The 26,977-nt window shown below is 43.3% G+C and overlaps 1 protein-coding gene across 14 annotated transcripts in view; it reads left to right on the plus strand.

Moving 5' to 3' along the window:
• Window positions 1–26,977, plus strand: part of PICALM (phosphatidylinositol binding clathrin assembly protein) — a 126,579-nt gene that overhangs the window by 45,320 nt on the left and 54,282 nt on the right. For all 14 annotated transcript variants that reach the window (XR_007772638.1, XR_007772640.1, XR_007772649.1 and 11 more), the window contains 8 exons: window positions 383–485; window positions 3,767–3,860; window positions 4,431–4,542; window positions 6,674–6,780; window positions 8,111–8,152; window positions 9,652–9,737; window positions 12,919–13,042; window positions 13,391–13,527. Coding sequence is in view for 11 of the 14 variants with exons in the window: in XM_050941040.1 (XP_050796997.1) it covers window positions 383–485; window positions 3,767–3,860; window positions 4,431–4,542; window positions 6,674–6,780; window positions 8,111–8,152; window positions 9,652–9,737; window positions 12,919–13,042; window positions 13,391–13,527 (805 nt within the window). In the remaining 3 variants the exon portion in view is untranslated. The remainder of the gene's footprint in view (window positions 1–382; window positions 486–3,766; window positions 3,861–4,430; window positions 4,543–6,673; window positions 6,781–8,110; window positions 8,153–9,651; window positions 9,738–12,918; window positions 13,043–13,390; window positions 13,528–26,977) is intronic.

Below are 26,977 nucleotides of genomic sequence, written 5' to 3' on the forward strand. Positions count from 1 at the left end.
TCTAGGCACTTTCTATGCTAGTATCAACACATTGGTATAAATATACTTAATCTGCTCACTGACTTCCAGGAGATGGTTAACTTCAGATGGTAAAGGAAATTACACAGTTATGTGACATCTTTACATATTTGCTATATCATGATTTCAGATTTTGAGGGTGTGTACTGTACAGTGTGTAGCTCTTAACATCACAATATTTTTAAATATGTCAAAAATTGAGACCAGTCTTTTGTAATCGTTTTTTATATATTAGCGGATTAAGGGAAAACTTGTAAACAAAACCAATCTGTGAGTGTATATCTTATTGCCTAGTCAGAATAATTGGCTTTGTATAAAAATTGACTGGAGGAACGATAAGCTGTTGAAACCTTTTCTCTTTTAGGATATGACATGTCCACATTTATCAGACGGTATAGTAGGTATCTGAATGAAAAAGCAGTTTCTTACAGACAAGTGGCTTTTGACTTCACCAAAGTAAAAAGAGGGTAAGAACTGTAGTTTTTACTTGTCTTGTCTTTTAAGATCTGGCTCGCAGTACATACTAACAAGCTGTTCTTAAATAACCAAGTTGAGTATCTTTTCACTGGTATCAATATACTTGGTGCGTTATGCACCAAAAATGTCAGTGCAGTTGAGTTGTAATGTGTCTGTCTTCAGAAATTTTGGGGAACATTGTGTTTTTTAAAAAAAATGAAATGGAAATTAGACTGTTTATTGGATTGAGGCAACCGGTGGTAGCTGGTTCTTTTGGCCAGTAGTACTTGTTGGGGCCAACCCTGTGCCCCAGGTGTCTTTTTGGCCTCCCCTCACCCCAATGGTATAAATGGTGGGACCAGCCATCCCTTAGTTTCTTCTTCCTGTATCAGCAAGAAGGAATCCTTACAGTTTCCTTCTGCTTCTCTGTGGGTGTTGGTGTTAGTGATTAGTGTACCTGTTAAGTAGTTAACTTTTACCTGTAGACTTTAAAAAAAATATTTTTTATTACTCTTTTAATTAACCTTTCATGGTTGTTAGGCATCCACCTTCATACTTCAGCCCTCTTATCCCTCCGAGATTCTGTTGATGCAAGAGGTACTTTACTCCATAAAGTAATGGGAATAAAATTATCTGATCGTGAACTCTCCATACCAAGAAAAAAAGAGATTGGCAGCATCCCATTTTGGGCATTTGTCTCAGCAGGTTTGTTCATCATTTCAAGCTCAGGATGGTGATACTGGTCTTCCCACAGCACCAAGCATGTTTACTAAGTACTTGGCAGAGGTAGCAGCTCACTTGAGGCAAAAAGTGACAGTCTTGTGGCACCTTATAGACTAACAGATGTATTAGAGCATAAGCTTTTGTGGGTGAATACCCACTTCATCAGATGCATGAGGCAAGAATCCAGGTCTACGCTTACCTCGGCAATGGATTGATCCAGGGAATATCACCTCTGTAGGTGATCTTAAAGCTTTTTCATTGGGCCTCAAAATCAATGGAGAAATACTCACACTTATTTTATTTCAAAGCTTAAAGCTCCTGGAAGCAGTGTCAGCAGGAGCTTATCTTACACAAGACTCCAAACCATAGTGGACCTCATCAACTACAAGCTCACTCAAAGACATCAGTAAGACCATGACTCAGACTTCTGGGACATACAGCCTCATACTTCTGAGACAGCTTGACAGACTTTGCCTAGTCTACAGGCAAGGGTAGTTGAAATCAGTATATCTATATGGCAGATCCCCATATAGCCATGTTGGTCAGGAGTCCAAAGAAGTCCTGTCCTCATTAACTGGAAAAGACCCACTGCAGGTGTGCAGTGAAGTACTTTTCTCTGCACTTCTACTTACTGAGACTCTGACAAATATCTGCACCCAGGGATGAGAGGCACATCTAGATAACTTTGTAACATAGGGCCTGTGGTCCCTTCCTGGAGTTCATCTGCACATAAACATCCTGGAACTGAGCCATCCACTTGACATGCTAAACATTCGTGTCTCAACTGCATGAATCTGCTATTCCAGGGCTGATATAGCACCACAACTATGCATTTTGTCAACAGACAAAGAGGCTAGGTCATCTTCACTCTGCCAGGAGTCAATTTGGCTCTGGGCTTAGTGTATTCATCACTGGACCGTGCCACTGGTCCTACATCTTTCAGGTGTTCAGAGCTTGCTAGCAGATCACTTCAACAGACAGTTCTCAGACAGCCACAAGTGGTTGGTCAAGAACCCAGTGTTGCAGAGCATCTTTCACAGGTAGGGATATCCAAACAGACTTATTTGCAACAGACCAGAACAAGAAATGCCAAATATTCTGCGCCACGGGGGTTTCCAGTGCAGGCTCCCAGTCATATGCCTTTCTCATCCCCTGTATTCCTGCACTGATATATGCCTGCCTTCCAACCCCCATATTACAGAGTCATGAGGTAGCTGAGGCAAGAATATCCGGGGTGGAACTATGGCCCCAACACACAGTACTAGTGAAAAGAAACCAATCTTGTCTGCCTGGTGTACACGTGCACCAAGAGTGTGATCCATGTGGATACCCCTCTTGAAGAAGCTCATCTAATTTAAGGTAATTAACCATTCTTTCATCACCTGACCAACAGGCAAAAGGGCTATTTTTTTTAATTGTAAGGAATTCTGTTAACAGGAGGAAGTTATTGATGATGTTCGTTCCTTGACATTTTTGGCTTTTTCCATCTGTAATAATCCTCAGCCTTTCGTGCTGCAGAGAGTCCAGTGGATTCTGATTTTTAGTTTGAACAAGCAAGAGGTTACAAGAGGTAGAAGTTTTGACTTGATATCAAGCCTGTTTTACATAAAGTGAATGTTTTATTTTTAAGTCAGTGTAGTGTAGAAAGCAAATGTTTATTAGAAATAATTCTTGTTTGTTCATTTCCTCCTAGGGCATCTTCTTTTTCTCTTAGCATTTGTGTCTTCTCTGGATATCTAGTTTAAAAAAATCAACCAAATGAAAGTTAAACAGACCCAGATAACTGACATTCTCTTTATTAAAAAAAAAAAAAAGTTATTTTATTAAAAAAGAGTCAAATGTAATTGTAAAATCTTGTTCAGTGTTCCTGTAACTGCAGATTTATTTATTTATAATACACTGCAGTGTATTTATAATCCTACATTTTACGAATGCTTTTAAAAGATCTTAAAGAGACAAGGTGGGTGAGGTAGTAGCTTTCATTGGACCGGTTTCTGTTGGTGAGAGAGACAAGCTTTAAAAGATCTTGTCACACTGATTTGACTATTGTTTTAGGTTTCACTACTAACCCTAGATTTACAATTGAAAAAACATTTAGGCTATTAGAAAAGTGTAGGCAACTTCTGTTTTATAAATAGGTTTCAAAAGCTTATTTGAAAAGATTTTTTAAGAATTTTTTAAAATCTGTCTTTGAAACAAGCTTTTGAAAATGCTGCTAATACTTCTATAGCCACCTACTGCATCATAGCTTAAAGTGCAATAGTTTTGAGCATGGCCATTTCTGTTGGTCTCAGAGAATAAAGATCAGTCCTTGAAGACCCTGCCACCCTGCAGTCTTCTGGCCAAGGAGAGTTGGATGTGGCTCTTCTGGATGATCATTGCCATTCTTTTGGCCAGACAACTTGAGTATCACAAGGCGTGCCTCTTACTTCAGTCGTCTGAATATGCTGCCTCTGGCATTGCCGTTCTTTTGATCTGTTTCATATGCTCCAGTGTTTCATATTAACTAATAAAAATATTCTTTCATAATCCAATTGGTGGTTTGTTCTCTGTTTTGTTTGCATAATAGGGCTGATGGAGTCATGAGGACAATGAACACAGAAAAACTCCTTAAAACTGTACCAATTATACAAAATCAGATGGATGCACTTCTTGACTTCAATGTAAGTTTAATTTCTGCACACATCAGAGATACTGTCAATTAGCACAGCTGGACTTTTCCTCCACAGTTTTTCACAAGCTATGAAAACAAGTGATGCAATATGTACCAAGTAAAATTCCCTTCCATGTTTTTAACATGTTGTGTCCAGTCTAATATAGCTAGTTTGAGAAGCAAAATACACCTGGAACATTGCCTTGTAGCTGGTACACTTAATTTGAAGTACTGATGTGCCAATAAGATGACCACTTCATTAATGTTCATTTAGCGGTACATGCGTTTAAGAAGTTTTTTAAATAAACAACTTATTCTAATTATTCTTTTGGTCCCTCTTAATCTGTGATATATTAGTCATGTATTTTTGCTGACCTGCTTTTCTTTGATTATTTAACTTGTCATCTTTGATGCTGATAGAGGTTCCATTTAACTTGGAATGCTGCCATGTTCTATAAATAGTCCATTTGCTAATGGAAACCACGTCTTTGGGTAGAATAGTGAAACTGAATTATTAATTGGAAATTTTCTGATAAAATGTCCATCCAGATGAGCTAATTTTCTTTTCTAATCTCCCTAGGTCAATAGCAATGAGCTTACAAATGGTGTAATAAATGCTGCCTTCATGCTCCTCTTCAAAGATGCCATTAGACTCTTTGCAGCATATAATGAGGGAATTATTAACCTTCTGGGTAAATATTACTCTACTCTGCAGAATTAGTTCTTTGTGTTTTCAATAAGCAAGGATATATATATTTTTTTTTCAGAATTTATAGCTGTTTGGATCTTTAAGGAATAAGACAAAGCAGTACATGAAAACAGAATGTTTTAAGAAAATCTTCAGTTTTTTGGGACAGCCTTATTGCCAAGGATTCTTCTACTTTGTTAGTACTTTCCTTACATGTAACCCAAAGTACGCAATTTCCTAAAAACAAAGTCCAAGAATTTTTGGCATGGAAAATTTATTTTTCCTTGAACTGGTTTTCTGCCTGTCACTGAGAACCTCGACTCAAAATCAAATAGCAAAATTGACAGTTTCTTCTCTACTGTGAATTGTTACAGAAGCATAGAGAGTTTAACTTGCACAGTATAAACATTGTTAGAATTAAGTTCTAAATCTTTTGTATGTATTATATTTGGCTGGCTATGAAGGTTTTTATGTTGCTTATTCCTGTGAAATGAGTACCTGCTCTGAACGATAGCATGATCTATTGCATAGATAGGGCCTTACCAAATTCACGGCCATGAAAAATGCATCACAGGCCATGAAATCTGGTCTCCCCCGTGAAATCTGGTTTTTTTTGTGTGCTTTTACTCTATACTATACAGATTTCATGGGGGAGATCAGTGTTTCTCAAATTGGGGGTCCTGACCCAAAAGGGAGTTGCAGGGGGTCACGGTATTGCCACGGTTACTTCTGCACTGTCTCCAGAGCTGGGCAGCCAGAGAGCAGTGGCTGTTGGCCAGGCACTTAGCTCTGAAGGGAGCACCCTGCTAGCAGCAGCACAAAAGTAAGAGTGGCAATATCGTACCATGCCATCCTTACTTCTGCGCTGCTGCTGGTGGTGGCTCTGCCTTCAGAGCTGGGCTCCCAGCTACCAGCCACTGCTCTCCAACTGCCCAGCTCTGTAGGCATCACCACAGAAGTGGGGGTGGCAGTACCGCACCTCCCCCCCACCCCCAAAATAACCTTGCAACTGCCACACAACTCCTTTTTGGGTCAGGATCCCTACAATTACACCACCGTGAAATTTCAGGTTTAAATAGCTGAAACCATGCAACTTATGATTTTTAAAAACCCTATGACCGTGAAATTGACCAGAATGAGCCATGAATTTGGTAGGGCCCTACATACACAGTATGCCTTAAAGGCTGAATTACTTACATCTTTTAATGTGCCACAACTCTGGAGGGGTAGAGGAACTTAAACCTGTAAGTAATATTAAAATTTAAGTTAAAAGGAATTACTTATTTTAGCAGTTTATTCCAAGTAGTAAACTAGGGAGACCTAACATCTTCAAGCACCCCAGCATGTTTGGCTCATTCTGGCTCCCTCAAACTCCATTTTCTCTTGAAGGAACAAGCCTTTTTAAATGCGCATTTTTTTTCTTCTGTGTTCCTGGGCTTTGGCCTTTCTGGTCCAAAACTGGTTTCTCAGGTTGGCTGGGAAGTAGGTAAAATCTTTGAAGCTAACAGTTCAAGCATTTTCCGTTGCAACCACAAGTGTTTGCAGAGTAAAAATCCCAATAACCAGGTCAACATACAGTATTCAGAAATTACAGAACAGCTTCAATTCAGTCACACCCACTTCAGTATTTTTTTAACAGGTGGGAGGAAGTTAATTTGTGTTCATTGTTACAGCTGCCTCTGTAAACAGCCTACTAGTAACTCCACTTATTTGACCAACTTTTTATGTTTGTCAGATAACCTTGTGACTTGGCATTGGGGTTTCCTTACCTGATTTCCAGATACAGATATATGCACTAAAATCTCTGACCATGTTAAACATTTTTGGAGACTAAACCAAAAACATCAAGTGCTGGAGAAGGGAAAATGTACTAAAATCATTAATTTGTGTCTTTATCTTGTCCAGCATAAGCATTGACTCTGATATTAATCTTGCCTGCTTTTCCATCTCTCATGTGGTTTCACAGTGGCCTCCACCGTGGAAAGGTGAAGAAAAAATGCTGCAGATACTTTTTTTTTCATAGTGATGAGTGAAGTAACTTGTCTTGCATTATAGTTACTTGTACATGCTCTGTTTAAAATATATACAGTATATTTATTTCTTATGTGACTTTTGAATACTTTTCCCATTTTCAGAAAAATACTTTGACATGAAAAAAAACCAGTGCAAAGAAGGCCTTGACATATATAAGAAGTTTCTCACGAGAATGACAAGGATCTCAGAGTTCCTCAAAGTTGCAGAGGTAAAACTTACTGTGCCAAAATTGCCCTCATGCTCAAACAGTTTATAAAATACTTAACTCTGATAAAGCAGCTACATTTCCTTTCCATTTGGCAGATTTAATGTCCATCAAGGAGCATTTTATCAGAGTTTTTAATAACAAGGGGACCAGCTCAATAAGGGTGCATATTGAGAAAGAATTTTTTTTAACAGTTCTTTGCTGAGAAGTAGCTGTTTTTTGCTGAGAAGAGGATATAAGAATAAACATATAATGTACTACTGTATAAGAGGCTAGTGGCTACAGTGGTCCAGGGAGACCTTGCATGTTAGCTTGCATACACACACACTATATAGCTGTGCTTAGTTTTCTTTAAAAGTAAACTTAGAAAAGTATATGTGATGGTCTTTTTCTTTCTGTGAGACAAAGTCTAGCCCTCTTTTGTTTGGCACCATCAATTCTGCTATGTCAAACTTGAGGGATGAAATAATTTGAGGATCAACATTAAATGAGAAAGCAATGGCTGAAGCTGATAGGGGATTTCACAAGGAGTTTTACAGCATCTGAAAAATTTCTGTTGCATGCAGTGTGTTTTTTTTCTTGGTTTTTCTTGTTGATTCAGTGGGTAGCAGCATGCATTCTTCTGAAGCTTTGCTGAACTAATGTCCTTCAGACGAGATTTCTGTCTGAGTAGTAGAGTGCTAATCTAAGTGTCCTGGTCAAATTCCAGAAAATTCTCCCTGCAGTTTGTGTAATATGGTACTTATCCTCGCTTTACAGTTAAACTGTTGTGTAGTGTCAATCTGCACTGTGAAACCCATATGATGATTTACAATAGAGATGGCTGCTGTTCAGTTAAGATGTCTATGTTGTATAGCTTGTAGAGTGATTTGGAACTTGGAGGATAAAAGGGGCTGTATCAACGCAATATACTATTTTTTGTACTTCCAAATACATAGTGTGTTAGTAATTCTCAATGCTTGCGTTCTGTAAACTACTTTGTAAGAGAAATGCTCTCATGAATTTTCTTTCCTAACACAAACCATCACCTGCTTGGTTCTCAAAATCTCTTCTGTGGACCATCAGGAATGGCACTCCAAACTTAGGTTTGGTCACATTTTAAACTCACTACAGCCTAATGTATACATAAATTTTACTTTGATTTCCTTTGATTTTTTTTTTTACATCTGTTTTAATCTAAAAATTTAGAGCTCCAATTATGTTAACTTAAGAGTGCAGAGGATTTTTGCTTTCCTTGCATGACAGCATGTTAACATGGTTTCTCCTTTTTAGCAATGTAATCTTTGAATAAACACTAGTCAGTTCTAAAGCTCATAAATCTACTTTGTTACAGCAAGTTGGAATTGACAGAGGAGACATACCAGATCTTTCTCAGGTAGATAAACTGTTATGCATATGTGAATGCGTGTTTGTTTCTTTCTTGGGTTGCATGTTCAGAAAAATGTGGAGTTGTGTTGGTTTTCTTGCATACATTATCACCATATTCTTAAATTATGAGATGAGTCGTGATTAAATTGAACTGTAACCAGAAAGTCTCTCACTCACAAATTCAAGGATCCTAATGTATGAAAATGCAAACTAATTACAGTTGCAATATATTACAATTGTCAAATTAATGGCATTTTGAGAGCAGAAAATAGAGAATTAAAATCAAATATTGAATAAACATGAAATTCCCAAGTTTAAAACCATTTTAAAGTATGATGAAAACTGATCTGTTTGTAGTAGAGGCTCATGTAATGCAGCTTTCACAAATGAGATCCTTTAGCAAGGTGGCTACTCTAAGCAGAAAGCTTCAAAGTGCCAGTTGATTACTTGTAAAGACTTTCAATTTGTGTATGTATGTATGACCTCAGATGGGTACAACTTCCTTTTTAATCTTAATTGGAACATAGACTACTCATTTCAATTGTCTATTTTCTTTATGCCTTTTCTTAGTATTTATTTTCCAACATTATCATGGATTGCTTTTTTGATAGGCGCCAGGATGAGAAGGGCCCTACCAAATTCACAGCTGTGAACAATGTATCACGGACCATAAAATCTGATCTTGCGTGTATTACCTTATACTATATAGATTTCACAGGGGAGACCAGTGTTTCTCAAACTGGGGGTCCCAGCCCAAAAGAGGGTTGCGGGGTGGGGTTTGCAAGGTTATAGTAGGGGGGTCGTGGCATTGCCAGCCTTACATCTGTGCTGCCCTCTGAGCTGGGCGGCTGGAGAGTGGTGGTTGCTGGCCGAGGGCCCAGCTCTGGAGGCAGCAGCGCAGAAGTAAGGGTGGCAATACCATACCAGGCCATCCTTACTTCTATGCTGCTGCTGGCGGTGGCACTGCCTTCAGAGCAGGGCTCCCAGCCAGCAGATGCCGCTCTCTGGCTGCCCAAATCTGAAGACAGTGCTGCTGCCAGCAGCAGCGGAGAAGTAAGGGTGGCAATACTATGACCCCACCTACAATAACCTTGCATTTCCCCCTCTACCTCCTTTTGGGTCAGGACCCCTACAGTTACAACACTGTGAAATTTCAGATTTAAATATCTGAAATCATTAAATTTATGATTTTAAAATTCGATGACCATGAAATTGACCAAAATGGACTGTGAATTTGGTAGGGCCCTAATCATGAGTAATAGAACTGGCATAGTAGATGATATTGTACCACCTGATAATATAAAATACTTTGCTCAAGGTAATATGTTCTTAGTGTCAAAATACTTTGGTGTCAATATTTTGAGCTGTAGACCATGTCCGGTTACCCTCAGTTGCATTGTCTGGCGCTGTGGTGACAGGATCACACCTTTCTTTTTTATTTTTTTTAGCTGGTGCCTGGTTTTGTCTTGGATTTTTCATATCTATGCCCTCACTGCCCTTTTGCAGGCACCAAGCAGTCTTCTTGATGCTTTGGAACAACATTTAGCCTCTTTAGAAGGAAAGAAAATCAAAGACTCCACAGCTGCAAGCAGGTATATGTGCTTTTGTCCTCTTCTACAGTTGTGTTAAGAATCAAATGTTAGGTTCCTTACTTTGAAATAGCCATCCTGAAATAGTCTGTATGGGTTGTGTTGAAATGAAGAACGTGGATTGCTGTTGCAGCACTGAAACAGTTGATGAATTTGGTGCTGTTGACAGCATAGTATTTGTTGGTTAAACAACATAAAGCTTTTCAGTCTCAGGCCATGTCTACACTACAAAGTGTTTGCCAATTCAAGTTACATCAGCAGACAGCTGCTACAGTTACTATATTGCTTGTCTGTGTGCATACTGGGCTCCCTGTGTCTGCTTCTTTCCTTCTTAATTTTCCTGGCTGATGAAGCCATACACCAGCTACCTTGACAGCAGCAAGGAGAGATTCAGCTGCAGACTCAGCAGGTGCACAATGATAGTTGAATATGCTTTTGATGGATTGAAGTGTCTTTGGCATTGTTTACTCATTAGATTGGATCTGTGGGAAGAATATCCCCTTGGTTATAGTTGCCTGTTGTGTCCTGCATAATATCTGTGAAGCCCTGGGAGAAAATTTGCCAAAGGGGTGGAGGGTGGAATGGAATAGTTATTTGAACAGCCAGACACAAGGGTTATCAGATGAGCTTCATCCTCTTATGCCAGTAGCCTATTAACTTCTGCAGGCCCCACTGCAGTAATCGCTGAGGGAAAGCATCCTTCTGTGGAGGGAAAAATAAGGCTGCCATCCCTAGAAAGCTTTGAGAGAGGATTGCAGTGTACTTCTGTGGAAGTTTCAACAACATCTCTCAGGAGGATTCAAGGGTCATCCTTGTGTACATAAACAAACTGCCCTGCCACAACTGTGGCCAGAGCGGTCAGTGTTTGGCATTGTGAGATAGCTGCTGGAGCTCTAGGGTTGACATAAGTAATGCAGTGTCTACACTTGCACTGCATCGACCTCTGAACATCAAGCATAGCTTAATGCTGCTCAGGGAGCTGGTGTCATTACTTTCATCAATGGGAGACAAATTAAGTGTAGACAAAGGCACAAGTAGGCTTATGTCGACCTAACTTTGTATTGTAGACCAGGCCTAAATGTAGTGCAACTAGAATAGACAGAAATGAGAACAATTCACATTATGGTAAAAGCAGCAAAGAATCCTGTGGCACCTTATAGACTAACAGACGTTTTGGAGCATGAGCTTTCGTGGGCGAATACCCACTTCATCAGATGCATGTCACATTATGATAGAACTTACAGACTTCACCTTGAGACTCTGTAACTTTTTTGGTGCCTTTGCTTGCTGCTTGGAAATCTTTAATTTTCCGCACCATTAATTAGATTGTTCTTATAAATCAGTGTTGGTATTTCTGTAAAATAATCAACACATATGCATGCTCTTCATTTCGTCTTTTAATGTCTCAAGTTGTCCTTTTGTTTCTCATAAAAATACTGAAATATAGAGTTGAAATACATGAGTGTGATCAGGCACTGAATGGCATAAAAGGTGGTGGTGATGAATGGCCCCACTGCTTTTGTGACATTTGTTAAAATGCAAAATAGTCTAGGGAATTGGAGGTTCTTTGGGAATGTCCCTGGTGTTGTATTGCTACTAAACTTTAAGAAAAACAAAATTAAAAATTTCACTTCCATGTAACATGTTTATATTGACCTTCAAATATAAGACTATAACTTTTAAAACTAAATTTTAGTAGGCTAGTGCCAGTTTTCAATGATTTTGTCCCCTTCCTGTACTTGTACTGTCAAAATTACAATAATGTAAAATAAAATCTAACTGCTTAATTTTTTACTGAAGTATTTAAGACTAAAATAACATTTTTTGTTTCTCTCAGGGGTTCTCAAACGTCATTGCACTGCAACCCCCTTCTGGCAATAAAAATTACTAAACCACCCCAAGACGGGGGACAGAAGCCTGAATCCATCTGATTCCCACTGCCCCGGGTGGGGGAGCCAAAGCCTGAGCCCCACTGCCCTGTGTGGGGTAGGGTCAAAGCCGAAGCCCAAAGGCTTCAGCCCCAGCCAAGGGGCCTGTAACCTGAGTCCTGCTGCCCAGGGCTGAATCCTTCGGGCTTTGGCCCCTAAAATGGGGTCGTGACCCACTTTGGGGTCCTGACGCGTGGTTTGAGAACCGCTGGTCTATCTTAAAAGTTGTCAAACCAAATTTTTTCCAGCTGTTGTTTATTTTCCCATTATGTTTTTAGAATGTGATCACAAATTGGAAAGAACCATGGGATTGATTAAAGAATTAGAAATCCTGCTTTATAGTGAGACTCAGAGCTCAATCTATTTAGCTTGACAAAATGAAGGTTAACAGGTGACTTGATTATAGTGTTTAAGTATCAACATAGATAATGGATATTTAATAATCGGTGTATCATAGAAAGGTGAAACATGGTCCAGTGGCTGGAAGTTGAAGCTAGACAAATTCAGACTGGAAAAAAGGTACACACATTTAATGGTGTGAGGCAGTGGCTATTGGAACAATTTACCAAGGGACGTGGTGGATTCTCTATCACTGATCGTTTTAAACTCAGGATTGGATATTTTTCTAAAATACACTCTAGGAATCATTTTGAGGAACTTCTATGACTTGTGTTAAACAAGAGATTACCTTAGGTGATCACAATAGTCCTTTTTGGCCTTGGAATCTGTGAAAACTCTTTTTTTGCCTTGAATGTAATGCATTGTATCAAGCGCATAGTCTTGTAATTGAGCCAGATAAATTAAGCAAGCTAACTGTATTTGAAAATAATAGGTAACTTACCAGAACTTTCTATTCCTCCACAAAATGTACAGATCTCTCATTTTAAGTTGAATTTTCATAAATTAACAGAGGAACAGAAAAAATCCCCAACATGAATTCATATGAGGCAGCTTGGAAGGGGTATATCTAAGGGGAGTGATCAGAGCCAATGTACGAGAAAGTAGATAGCACCATTTCTAAACATTCCTGTTTTGCAGTATAGGCACTTAAATATTGCAGTGCAATATTTAATGTAATTTCATTTTTTTAAAGTAACACTTTATATATAAATCTCAGATTTGTGTGTCATACAGGCTAAGATTTCAAATTCTATAAAGGAACTGAGAAAAAACGAGCAAAGCGTTTTCATATCAGCTCTTCCCATCATGTGACACATATATGAACAACCAGTTTTTTCCCCCTGTCCAATTACCAGGGCTACCACACTTTCCAATGCAGTCTCTTCCCTTGCAAGCACTGGCCTGTCTCTCACTAAAGTGGATGAAAGGGAAAAACAAGCTGCATTAGAGGAAGAGCAAGCTCGTTTAAAAGCTTTAAAGGTAGGTGTTTTCTTGTTTACAGAAAAGTTAAGGTCACTTTTGTAATCACAAGTACTGTGTGTATGCATCTCATTGACGTTTCTTATAATATGTCATAAAAGTTGTGTAGAGTTTTCCCGTTTTCAGTTATTCAGTTTCTAAAACAGGCATGTACCATCTTTTAATCCTGCAAATGTACTGGCTTTTCTTTCTGTATGTAAATAGACTTTCATACTTGACTGCCATCTTATTGTATGAAATAAGTAAAGAGAATTTTTTAGAGTTTTGGTTGTTGTTTTTTTTTACTTCAGAAGCCATATAAACAAACCTTGTTTCTGGATTTCTTATGCCAGCTCACTTTCCCAACAGGAACAACGTCTAAAAGAACTTGCAAAGAAACCTCATACCTCTTTAACGACAGCAGCCTCTCCTGTGTCTACTGCAGCGGGAAGCATAATGACCACCCCAGCCATTGATATTTTTTCCACCCCCAGCTCTTCGAACAGGTATTTTTCAGTAGTTATTCTTCAGTTATTAGTTAGCTCCAGCTGAAGTCATCCAGCTGCACTGCCATTGTGTGTTTAAAAAAAATTTACTGTTACCTAGAATCTATCCATAAGTGTTTTTTGATAGATATTTCAATGAGAACATCCCATTCATATAAGCATGACATGTGGAAATAATTTTTCCTCCTCCCTGTTCAGATTAATTTGATAACAAGCTGTTTAATGACCCTTGTGATTCTTCTTGTTAATCTAAATGCCAGTTATGCTCAGCACATGTACTCCCTGCCCTCAAGGACCTTGCTAAATAGATTGGCAAAGGTCAGATATAAATTCTCATGGATGGGTCCAGAGGATGGTGCTTAATTAATCTCTCGTCTGTGTTTTTTAAATGGGTTACTGATGGGGGTGACCATTAGTGGGTGTTTCAGAAGAGAATCTGAGGACAGGAGTTTGAATGAAGAGGGGGCAAGTGCCACTAAGGTAAAGGAGCTATGCCAGTTCTGTCACAGAGAATTACTTACTGCTTGTCCTGGTCTCCCATACCAATGGTTCCTGCTGTTCAGTTCTGGGCTTAGTTTATAAAAATACTATCAGGCCTGGTTTACACTACAAAGTTAGATGGACATAAGGCAGCTTATGTCAACCTAATTATATCAGTGTACAAACTACAGCCTTCCTCCTGCTCATGTAAGTGCCCTATTAAAGCGACATAACTCCATCTCCACAAGAGGTGTAGGGCTCAGGGTGACGCAGTGTCCATATAGACACTGCTGGTTACTTACTTTGACTGTCATTCTTGTCAAGAAGGCCAGTCACAGTCGGGCTGTCACCCTGGGGCTCCAGCTAGAGGCCAGCTGCACCCCACCCTCACCTGGGGCTCCAGGCTCCCAGCTGATGTGCTGCCCGGGTTCTCTGCTTGGATCCTGGGGAGCAGCCTGGCTCCCCGCTGGACTACTGCCTGAGCTCCCTGCTCCAAGCCAGGCTGCTGCCCAGGTTCCTGGCGAGGATCTGAGAACCAAGGGTGGGGGGCAGCCGTTCTCCCGCTGGGGAGCTGTGCATGGAGCTGAGAGCCTGGGCTTTCGGATATGCCCTTCCCCCTTTGAAGAAAGTGCATAACCGATAGAAGGAGGGTATCGTGGACATGAATCACTGCAATAATTACTGTGGTGACCTAAGATAGGTCGGTTTACATTTGTAGTATAGACAAGCCCTTAGTCATACAAAATAGTGCCATATTGTGCAGGGACTTGGTCACGATTTGAACCCAAAGAATGTTTAACCATTGCTGTGGGATTCACAGAGGAACATGCACATTTCCTCTCTTCTCTCTTTGCTGTTCTTCAAAAACTGTTTGCACTCTGGTAGGCTTTAATTCCCACTAGATGACAAATATAGGAAATGATTTATAGAACACCAACTGTTTAACAAGTATCTGAATCAAATAACACATTCAGAATTAGAGAAATGAGCAGCTGGTGTTAGTAACCGGAAGTCATGAGGGTAAAAACAGAAGAGTATATGGCATCTGAGTTGCTTCCTTGATGAAGGACAAAGCATTTAAAATGATCAGATATAATTCTGTTTGTTGGATATCCAAAAACATTTGTTAATCTCACTGATGGTTATCTGAAACCCAAGCTTTGGCAAAGCTACTTTAGCAGCCAGAAAAGTTACATTATAGACAGACATCATTTGCAGATGAAAAGTTCATAAGTGTTTTAATCTATTCTAGCCTGATTTAGTTTTTTTCAAAATGTGTTACAAAATACAATTCTGCTGACCCTCTCTCTCATTGCTGAGATCAAGTATTTCAAGAACATACCTTGAGTAGTAGTCTTATGAGTCAGATTTTATTTTCCTTTTTTCTTAATGTTCTCTCATTTCCTTTTTTCTTTTTTGGTTAAGCGAGAGTAGTAGAGTGGATCCCAGCAGTGCCAATGTACTGATAGGCTGACAAAGGATCCTAAAGAATTTTCTAATTAATATCTTCACTTATGGCCAAACGCGTGTCTGTCTTCAGATAGGAATGATGCATATCTTTGGGCACTAAGATTTTGGGTCGCTTAGTAGGCATCATAGTTCTATTCCTGCTGATCTACAGGACCCACTAATGCTGCACTTCAGTGTGTATTGAAGAGGACATACTGATGTAACTTAGGGTATCCCATTAAAATTGAGCAATAACTATAAAATGAGCCAGTTCACAAGAAGTTGGATTAATTCAAAAAACAAGCCTCTTATCGGAAAACTAAGAGTTGCGTTTATCTGGACATTTATATCACTTAAGTATACTTTTATCATTATATACAAGCTGTAACACAGGTTGCAGTTCTTCCAGATCCAAATGAATAGCATCTAGAAATGCTGTATTCTTTTCTGAGTATATGTCCCTGCTATGGATGCTCCACCATAGGATGCTCATGTGCCTGTGAGTTCTTGATCAGAAATTGCAAAGCAGTGTCTGCAGGCCCGCACCCTCATGCTCCCATAGAAGGGCCTGGAGAGAGGTGTGGACCTGCCACCACTCAGTTCCTTCTCACCCACCTGCGGCTTGAAACGTAGCATTCAGTGTCTGCTGTTTTCACAGTTTCCTGCCTTTCACTTACTGTGCATGTCTTATTATTCCCTTCTTTCTTGTTTTAGTTATTTAGTTCATTTGTTGTTCTCTGGTATTTCAGCACAGTTGTGCTTTAAAAAGGAGGTTCCCACCTCATTTACTTTGTTGAACCTTTGCTTTAGTACTCTGATGTTCAGGGCTATGCTGTGAAGACACCAGGGTTCAAGCCCTGTTAGAGTTGTCTCAGGTCTTCTCCCCATAGCAATAGGCATTCCAGCTGTTTCTGGTGTGCTGGAGACACCCATGTGCTGTCAAAGTGCAAAGTCTGTATGGAATTCAAAGGCAGGTCTTGAAAGGATAGATGTGCTAGGTTGAAGCTCCTCCTGATGTAGTGCTCCCTAGCTCCAGTGTGGGGTCTGCTTCCCCTTCTCCCCCATACATCAGCTTCAACATGTCAGGCCACTCCAGTGACTGTAAGAGCCCCAACAACAGTTCCATGAGTAAAGACTTGGAAGAGAGGCTTCTTTTTCTTTTCTGTCAGGCAACCATAGAAAAGGGGTTGGTTGCCCCATAAATCTGATTCCCAAGATATCTCGCTGAAATTGATACCAAGGCGTCAGTACTGCCTAAGTAGCTAGGATCAGATGTCTACCAGGCAGCACGAAGTACCTACCTCAATACTTCCTGACACATCTAGGCACCAAGATGCGCGCACAGCATTTCTACGGGAGCACTGATGTCATCCTCATCTCAGAGCAAAAAAGAGCACTCAGACTGGTGTCACTGTATATGGTACCCGAGAGACCATCTCTTGATTGGTACTGATCCCTGTTCCAGGCCCCAGTACCAGCTGTATCAGGCTACCATAGTCCTCCAGCATTCTAGATTTCTCTCCCCAGGAGACTGTATTATATCAGAGGAGCTGGAGTCTCCTCTCTTAAGAAGCTCCACAAGACCCCCACCCCTCCCCAGTACTGCTTTGACATCTGCAGCCTGAACCCCTCATTTGACTAGGATCAGAACCCTACCCTGGGTACTAACAGCAATGCTAGAAGCCCCCTCTTCAGCCCAGAGGAGGAGATTTTCTGACTCTGAAGTATCAGTACAGGGCTCTTTGATACTGTACCAGTATACTCCTCTAAGCTCTTATACTGAAGAGGACTTTTCAGAGCCCACTAGACATTCTAGACTTAGCCGTTGTAAATACACTTAGGGACATTTTCCCTGCTCAGTGGGCTTACTGGAACTCCTGCGGACACTTTCAAGAGCAGCTTTAAAGGGTACCAGCCAAAAAGAGAACTCAACACCTGCTACTACCACGTCACTATCTGACAGACTATTCTCCAGCACAATCTACTCCTTTGGTACTGAGAGATGCAAGATGAACGAACATCACAGATTGAGGAAACCTCTCCCCCATCAGCCAAGTTCTCTTCCTCCATGGTGGTAATACCACCACTTTTCTTTTATGCTGGTGACTTTAGGGCCTTCCAGGGCCTAATGAAACACAAGGCGGAATCCCTCCAGATCCTGTTAGAAGAGGTCAGGATTCTCAGCACTCCCTAGTGGATATTTTAAATATCACCCCCCTCTCCTCCCAAGAAAAGATGGCTCTACCAGTCAGTAAGGTTATACGTGTGTTGCCGACATGTACTTTATGGAAAACACTTGCAGTCTATCTAGCAGGTCTCCAGAATATGATTGCAGCCTCCCTGAGCAGGAACTTCCATTAGGACCACGAAAGGGAACTCAGTAACTGTCTTCCACAGCATCCGCCAAACCTGGGGTCTCCTAGAAGAAGGCCTATTTGCTACCCTAGTCAACACAAAATGTCACCTTTTCTGCTCCAAAGGAGGATACTGCTGGGATATGCCCTGAGAACCCTGTGGCCCCATACCCTGTGATATGCTTACCTGCAATAGGAGGGAGTGAGGATTATCCTCATAGCACAGTACTGGCCAAGACAATTGTGGTACTCAAACCTCCTTCACACCTCTTCAGTGCCTCTCCACCTTCCCCTAAGGAGAGATCTACTGTCATAAAACTTGAATCCTTCCCCCCTCCTCACCCTGTCCCTGAATCTGTGAGCATGGGCCGTAGGTGTTTCTCAGGCGTAGAGTAAACCTGTTCTATCTAGCAGGAAACCTACTACTCGCAAAACTTACCTTCAGAGTTTGAAACACCTCCATTCCTGGTACTCTCTTTACTTTTCTCAAGCATCAGACACTCCACTCCCCAAGATCCTAGACTACCTGTTGGATTTGAAGAGACAAGGTCTATCAGTTAGCTCAGTCAAAGTACATTTGGCCGCTATCATAGCTTTCCACTCAGTTCCTCCCATGACCAGATTCCTTAAGGGCTCTCACCACTTATTTCCTCCTGTTTGGAACCCGGCCCCCCAATGGCATCTAAATTTGGTTCTTGATGCTCTGTGGAAACCCTCCTTCAAACCGATGGCTACCTGCTCTCTCCTCCTCCCCCTCAGACTTCATTCCTTATAACCGTCACTTAGACTAGATGAATGGGAGAAATCGGTGCTCTCATGACAGAACCACCATTCACTACTGTAATAACCTTAGTCCCAGATTTGGACCTTAGCGTCCAAAATATGGGGGTTAGCATGAAAACCTCCAAGCTTAGCCACCAGCCTGGACCTGGTACCTGCTGCCACCACCCAAAAAATTAGAGTGTTTTGGGGCACTCTGGTCCCTCTGAAAAACCTTCCCTGGGGACCCCAAGACCCAAATCCCTTGAGTCTCACAACAAAGGGAAATAATCCTTTTTCCCTTCCCCCCTCCAGGTGCTCCTGGAGAGATACACAGACACAAGCTCTGTGAAACTACACAGAGGGACTCCCCCTCTCCGTTCCCAATCCTGGAAACAAAAGTACTTTCCTATTTCCCCAGAGGGAATGCAAAATCAGGCTAGCGATCCAACACACAAATCTCCCCTTGATTTCTTCCTCCCACCAATTCCCTGGTGAGTACAGACTCAATTTCCCTGAAGTAAAGAAAAACTCCAACAGGTCTTAAAAGAAAGCTTTATATAAAAAGAAAGAAAAATAAGTACAAATGTTCTCTCTGTATTAAGATGATACAACACAGGGTCAATTGCTTAAAAGAATATTGAATAAACAGCCTTATTCCAAAAGAATACAAATCAAAACACTCCAGCACTTATATTCATGTAAATACCAAAGAAAAGAAACCATATAACTTACTAGCTGATCTCTTTGTCCTTACACTTAGAAACAGAAGACTAGAAAGTAGAACTACTTCTCCAAAGCTCAGAGAAAGCAGGCAGACGACAAAAGACACTCAATTCCCTCCACCCAAAGTTGAAAAAAATCCGGTTTCCTGATTGGTCCTCTGGTCAGGTGCTTCAGGTGAAAGAGACATTAACCCTTAGCTATCTGTTTATGACACGCCCCCCAAATTGGAGACAGTGGGGAAGCTCACTGGCGGCGATTTCCTTCTAGAACTTTAAAATAAACAGATTACTACAACACATGCACCTTTACATATACTACTAAGTATATAACTAACAGACTTCTACATTTTAAGAACACTTTTTAACTGGAGTTGGCAAAAGCTGGGCTGCCTGTGCCAGCCAACCCTAACAACCCAGCGCCAAATATTGCTCCACAGCACAGGAAATTTCCCACCTACAAGGCAGGTGATGACCCCGAGGCCTTCTTGGAAAATTTTGAAAGAGCCTGTCTTGCGTACAGCATTCCCGAACACCAGTACATGGTAAAATTGAGGTCACAGCTCAGTGGACCTTTAGCAGAGGTGGCAGCTGAAATGCCTAAGCACCAAATGAATGACTATAAACTTTTTCTAACCAAGGCCAGATACAGGATGGGGATAACCCCAGATCATGCCCGTCGGCGCTTCAGAACCCAAAAGTGGAAACCCGAGGTGTCATTTCCCAAACACGCCTACTACATTGCAAAAAACTATGAGGCCTGGATAACAGGAAACAACATTCAAACCTTGGAAGAACTAAACCTCCTCATACAAATGGAACAGTTCTTGGATGGTGTTCCTGAAGACATCACACGGTACATACAAGATGGAAATCCCAAAGATATCGCTGAGGCGGGGGAGATTGGAGCCAAATGGATGGAACTGGCAGAAAGCAAGAAAGCTACTGTCAAGGGGAACGATTACCCCAGGGGGCACACAGACCATAAACCCTACAACCGAGGACAGCCAAAGACCCCACATACCACCCAAGTAAAGCCACAGATACCCTACCCTTCAACCTCACCAGTCTCCAGTAACTCACCTCGGCCCAGTGACCCATCAGATGGAAGATGCTTTAAGTGTAATAAACTGGGACATATCAAGGCCAAGTGTCCCAAGAACACCATGCGAGTGCAATTCATTACACCACCATCACACCAAAGATCCCCAGGCCCGGATGCCTCTCAAATACCCTTGGAGCGAAGGGAAAATTTGAGAGTGGGCAAAAAGAAGGTTACTGTGTGGAGAGACACGGGGGCACAAGTGTCAGCTATCCACCAGTCCTTCGTTGACCCCAAATTCATCAACCCAAAGGCCAAAGTTACAATTTACCCCTTCATGTCACAAGCTGTAGACTTGCCTACAGCTCAACTGCCTGTCCAGTACAAAGGCTGGTCAGGAATGTGGACTTTTGCAGTCTATGACAATTATCCTATCCCCATGCTACTGGGGGAAGACTTGGCCAACCAGGTGAAGCAGGCCAAGAGAGTGGGAATGGTTACACGTAGCCAAACCAGGCAAGCTTCCAGACCCATTCCTGTTCCTGAGCCGTCCACAAAGGCCCCGTCTGTGTTACCAGAGACCCAGACAGAGGTAGTGGACCCGGATTCCATGCCAACCACTGAAACAGCCAGCACCAGCCATTGCAACCCCATCTTCAAACTCAACGCCAGAGGGCGCCAGCGAGCCAAAACTGGCAGAAGCAACAGACAGCCATACCCAAAAGGCTCAGCCAGAGCCTGAAATACCCTCAGGTGCACCAGCGGAGAGCGGTTCACCAGCAACGGAAACAACCCCATCACCTACATCGCTTCCAGAGGGACCAAGCCCAAGTCCACAGTCTGAGGAAGAACTGGTGACCCCAGCCTCAAGGGAACAGTTCCAGACTGAGCAGGAAGCAAATGACAGCCTTCAGAAAGCGTGGGCGGCGGCACGGAGCACCCCACCGCCTCTCAGCTCTTCTAATCGATCCCGGTTTGTTATAGACCAAGGACTTTTATACAAGGAAATTCTTTCTGGTGGACACCGGGAAGAATGGCAGCCACAAAAACAGTTGGTGGTTCCAACTAAGTACCGGGGGAAGCTCTTAAGCTTAGCCCATGATCATCCCAGTGGGCATGCTGGGGTGAACAGAACCAAGGACCGGTTGGGGAAGTCCTTCCACTGGGAGGGGATGGGCAAGGACGTTGCCAAGTATGTCCGGTCTTGTGAGGTATGCCAAAGAGTGGGTAAGCCTCAAGACCAGGTCAAGGCCCCTCTCCAGCCACTCCCCATAATTGAGGTCCCATTTCAGCGAGTAGCTGTGGATATTCTGGGCCCTTTCCCAAAAAAGACGCCCAGAGGAAAGCAGTACGTACTGACTTTAGTGGACTTTGCTACCCGATGGCCGGAAGCAGTAGCTCTAGGCAACACCAGGGCTAACACTGTGTGCCTGGCCCTAACAGACATCTTTGCCAGGGTAGGTTGGCCCTCTGACATCCTTACAGATTCAGGGTCTAATTTCCTGGCAGGGACCATGGAAAAACTGTGGGAAACTCATGGGGTGAATCACTTGGTTGCCACCCCGTACCACCATCAAACCAATGGCCTGGTGGAAAGGTTCAATGGAACTTTGGGGGCCATGATACGTAAATTCATCAACGAATTCTCCAATAATTGGGACCTAGTGTTGCAGCAGTTGCTGTTTGCCTACAGGGCTGTACCACATCCCAGTTTAGGGTTTTCACCATTTGAACTTGTGTATGGTCACGAGGTTAAGGGGCCATTACAGTTGGTAAAGCAGCAATGGGAGGGGTTTACGCCTTCTCCAGGAACTAACATTCTGGACTTCGTAAGCAACCTACAAAGCACCCTCCGACACTCTTTAGCCCTTGCTAGAAAGAACCTAAAGGATGCTCAAAAAGAGCAAAAGGCCTGGTATGACAGACATGCCAGAGAACGTTCCTTCAAGGTAGGAGACCAGGTTATGGTCTTAAAGGCGCAACAGGCCCATAAAATGGAAGCATCATGGGAAGGGCCATTCACGGTCCAAGAGCGCCTGGGAGCTGTAAACTACCTCATAGCATTTCCCAATTCCTCACTAAAGCCTAAAGTGTACCATGTTAATTCTCTCAAGCCTTTCTATTCCAGAGATTTACAGGTTTGTCAGTTTACAGTCCAGGGAGATGATGCTGAGTGGCCTGACGGTGTCTACTACGACGGGAAAAAAGACGGTGGCGTGGAAAAGGTGAACCTCTCAACCACCCTGAAACGTCTGCAGCGGCAACAAATCAAGGAGCTGTGCACTAGCTTCACCCCATTGTTCTCAGCCACCCCAGGACGGACTGAACGGGCATACCACTGATGGGCGTAGCTTTTCCAGGGCGTACACAATGGCATAGCATTCCTTTTCACTGACTGACCAGTGACTTTCCCTCTCAGACAGTTTCTTGCTGAGAAACACGACAGGATGGAAGTTGTGATCTGTTGCTTTCTGCATGAGCACTGCTCCTATACCACGCTCAGATGCATGTGTGGTTACTAGGAATGGCTTGTCAAAATCCGGGGCCCTGAGCACAGGGTCCGACATGAGCGTTGCCTTAAGTTGGGTAAAGGCCTTTTGACACTCATCAGTCCACTTAACTGCATTTGGCTGGGTCTTTTTGGTCAGGTCGGTCAGTGGGGCAGCGATTTGGCTGTAGTGTGGTACAAATTGCCTGTAGTATCCGGCCAAGCCTAAGAAGGATTGGACCTGCTTTTTGGACCGTGGGACAGGCCACTTTTGGATAGCATGTACCTTGGCCTGTAGGGGGTTTATGGTTCCTCGACCCACCTGGTGCCCCAGGTAAGTCACTCTGTTTTGGCCTATTTGACACTTTTTGGCCTTAACAGTTAGTCCTGCCTGCCTGATGCGCTCAAAGACCTTTTCCAGGTGTAGTAGGTGTTCGGGCCAGGAGTCTGAAAAAATGGCCACATCATGGAGGTAGGCAACTGCAAATTCTCCCAGTCCAGCTAGTAGACCATATACCAGCCTATGGAAGGTGGCGGGTGCATTTCGAAGGCCGAAAGGAAGGACATTGAATTCATACACCCCCGCATGGGTGACGAATGCTGACCTCTCCTTGGCAGGTTCATCTAGTGGTACTTGCCAGTACCCCTTGGTTAAGTTTATTGTAGAGATGAACTGGGCACGTTTTAACTTTTCCAATAGCTCATTGGTACGTGGCATTGGATAGTTGTCCGGACGAGTTACAGCATTTAGCTTACGGTAGTCCACGCAAAAGCGTATTTCCCCATCTGGTTTGGGTACCAGAACCACTGGAGATGCCCATGCACTAGTAGATGAGCGGATTATACCCATCTGTAGCATGTTTTGGATTTTTCGTTCTATAGCAGCTTGGGCATGAGGAGACACTCGGTAGGGTGGGGTTCTGATTGGGTGAGCATTACCTGTATTAATGGAGTGGTATGCCCGTTCAGTCCGTCCTGGGGTGGCTGAGAACAATGGGGCGAAGCTAGTGCACAGCTCCTTGATTTGTTGCCGCTGCAGACGTTTCAGGGTGGTTGAGAGGTTCACCTCTTCCACGCCACCGTCTTTTTTTTCCGTCGTAGTAGACACCGTCAGGCCACTCAGCGTCCTCTCCCTGGACTGTAAACTGACAAACCTGTAAGTCTCTGGAATAGAAAGGCTTGAGAGAATTAACATGGTACACTTTAGGCTTTAGTGAGGAATTGGGAAATGCTATGAGGTAGTTTACAGCTCCCAGGCGCTCTTGGACCGTGAATGGCCCTTCCCATGATGCTTCCATCTTATGGGCCTGTTGCGCCTTCAAGACCATAACCTGGTCTCCTACCTTGAAGGAACGTTCTCTGGCATGTCTGTCATACCAGGCCTTTTGCTCTTCCTGAGCATCCTTTAGGTTCTCTCTAGCAAGGGCTAAAGAGTGTCGGAGGGTGCTTTGTAGGTTGCTTACAAAGTCCAGAATGTTAGTTCCTGGAGAAGGCGTAAACCTCTCCCATTGCTGCTTCACCAACTGTAATGGCCCCTTAACCTCGTGACCATACACAAGTTCAAATGGTGAAAACCCTAAACTGGGATGTGGTACAGCCCTGTAGGCAAACAGCAACTGCTGCAACACTAGGTCCCAATTATTGGAGAATTCGTTGATGAATTTTTGTATCATGGCCCCCAAAGTTCCATTGAACCTTTCCACCAGGCCATTGGTTTGATGGTGGTACGGGGTGGCAACCAAGTGATTCACCCCATGAGTTTCCCACAGTTTTTCCATGGTCCCTGCCAGGAAATTAGACCCTGAATCTGTAAGGATGTCGGAGGGCCAACCTACCCTGGCAAAGATGTCTGTTAGGGCCAGGCACACAGTGTTAGCCCTGGTGTTGCCTAGAGCTACTGCTTCTGGCCATCGGGTAGCAAAGTCCACTAAAGTCAGTACGTACTGCTTTCCTCTGGGCGTCTTTTTTGGGAAAGGGCCCAGAATATCCACAGCTACTCGCTGAAATGGGACCTCAATTATGGGGAGTGTCTGGAGAGGGGCCTTGACCTGGTCTTGAGGCTTTCCCACTCTTTGGCATACCTCACAAGACCGGACATACTTGGCAACGTCCTTGCCCATCCCCTCCCAGTGGAAGGACTTCCCCAACCGGTCCTTGGTTCTGTTCACCCCAGCATGGCCACTGGGATGATCATGGGCTAAGCTTAAGAGCTTCCCCCGGTACTTAGTTGGAACCACCAACTGTTTTTGCGGCTGCCATTCTTCCCGGTGTCCACCAGAAAGAATTTCCTTGTATAAAAGTCCTTGGTCTATAACAAACCGGGATCGATTAGAAGAGCTGAGAGGCGGTGGGGTGCTCCGTGCCGCCGCCCAAGCTTTCTGAAGGCTGTCATCCGCTTCCTGCTCAGCCTGGAACTGTTCCCTTGAGGCTGGGGTCACCAGTTCTTCCTCAGACTGTGGACTTGGGCTTGGTCCCTCTGGAAGCGATGTAGGTGATGGGGTTGTTTCCGTTGCTGGTGAACCGCTCTCCGCTGGTGCACCTGAGGGTATTTCAGGCTCTGGCTGAGCCTTTTGGGTATGGCTGTCTGTTGCTTCTGCCAGTTTTGGCTCGCTGGCGCCCTCTGGAGTTGAGTTTGAAGATGGGGTTGCACTTGCTGGTGCTGGTTGCTGTTCCAGTTCCGGGCCTGGGACTGGAGATGCTGTGGCTGTTTCAGGGGTTGGCAGGGAATCCAGGTCCACTACCTCTGTCTGGGTCTCTGGTAACCCAGACGGGGCCTCTGTGGACGGCTCAGGAACAGGAATGGGTCTGGAAGCTTGCCTGGTTTGGCTACGTGTAACCATTGCCACTCTCTTGGCCCGCCTCACCTGGTTGGCCAAGTCTTCCCCCAGTAGCATGGGGATAGGATAATTGTCATAGACTGCAAAAGTCCACATTCCTGACCAGCCTTTGTACTGGACAGGCAGTTGAGCTGTAGGCAAGTCTACAGCTTGTGACATGAAGGGGTAAATTGTAACTTTGGCCTTTGGGTTGATGAATTTGGGGTCGACGAAGGATTGGTGGATAGCTGACACTTGTGCCCCCGTGTCTCTCCACGCAGTAACCTTCTTTCCGCCCACTCTCAAATTTTCCCTTCGCTCCAAGGGTATTTGAGAGGCATCCGGGCCTGGGGATCTTTGGTGTGATGGTGGTGTAATGAATTGCACTCGCATGGTGTTCTTGGGACACTTGGCCTTGATATGTCCCAGTTCATTACACTTAAAGCATCTTCCATCTGATGGGTCACTGGGCCGAGGTGAGTTACTGGAGACTGGTGAGGTTGAAGGGTAGGGTATCTGTGGCTTTACTTGGGTGGTATGTGGGGTCTTTGGCTGTCCTCGGTTGTAGGGTTTATGGTCTGTGTGCCCCCTGGGGTAATCGTTCCCCTTGACAGTAGCTTTTTTGCTTTTTGCCAGTTCCATCCATTTGGCTCCAATCTCCCCCGCCTCAGCGATATCTTTGGGATTTCCATCTTGTATGTACCGTGTGATGTCTTCAGTAACACCATCCAAGAACTGTTCCATTTGTATGAGGAGGTTTAGTTCTTCCAAGGTTTGAATGTTGTTTCCTGTTATCCTGGCCTCATAGTTTTTTGCAATGTAGTAGGCGTGTTTGGGAAATGACACCTCGGGTTTCCACTTTTGGGTTCTGAAGCGCCGACGGGCATGATCTGGGGTTATCCCCATCCTGTATCTGGCCTTGGTTAGAAAAAGTTTATAGTCATTCATTTGGTGCTTAGGCATTTCAGCTGCCACCTCTGCTAAAGGTCCACTGAGCTGTGACCTCAATTCTACCATGTACTGGTCTTCGGGAATGCTGTACCCAAGACAGGCTCTTTCAAAATTTTCCAAGAAGGCCTCGGTGTCATCACCTGCCTTGTAGGTGGGAAATTTCCTGTGCTGTGGAGCAATATTTGGCGCCGGGTTGTTAGGGTTGGCTGGCACAGGCAGCCCAGCTTTTGCCAACTCCAGTTCATGTTTTCTCTGTTTTTCCTTCTCTTCATTCTCTTTTTGTTGTTTTTTCCATTTCTTTTTGTTGTTTTTCCATTTCTCGGCGGTGGGCCGCCTCCTCTTCTTCTTGCTTCCTTCTGTGGGCCAACTCTTCTTCTGCTTGTTTCCTT

Source organism: Gopherus flavomarginatus, chromosome 1, assembly GCF_025201925.1.
Source record: "Gopherus flavomarginatus isolate rGopFla2 chromosome 1, rGopFla2.mat.asm, whole genome shotgun sequence".
In the NCBI taxonomy this organism is placed as follows: Eukaryota; Metazoa; Chordata; order Testudines; family Testudinidae; genus Gopherus; species Gopherus flavomarginatus.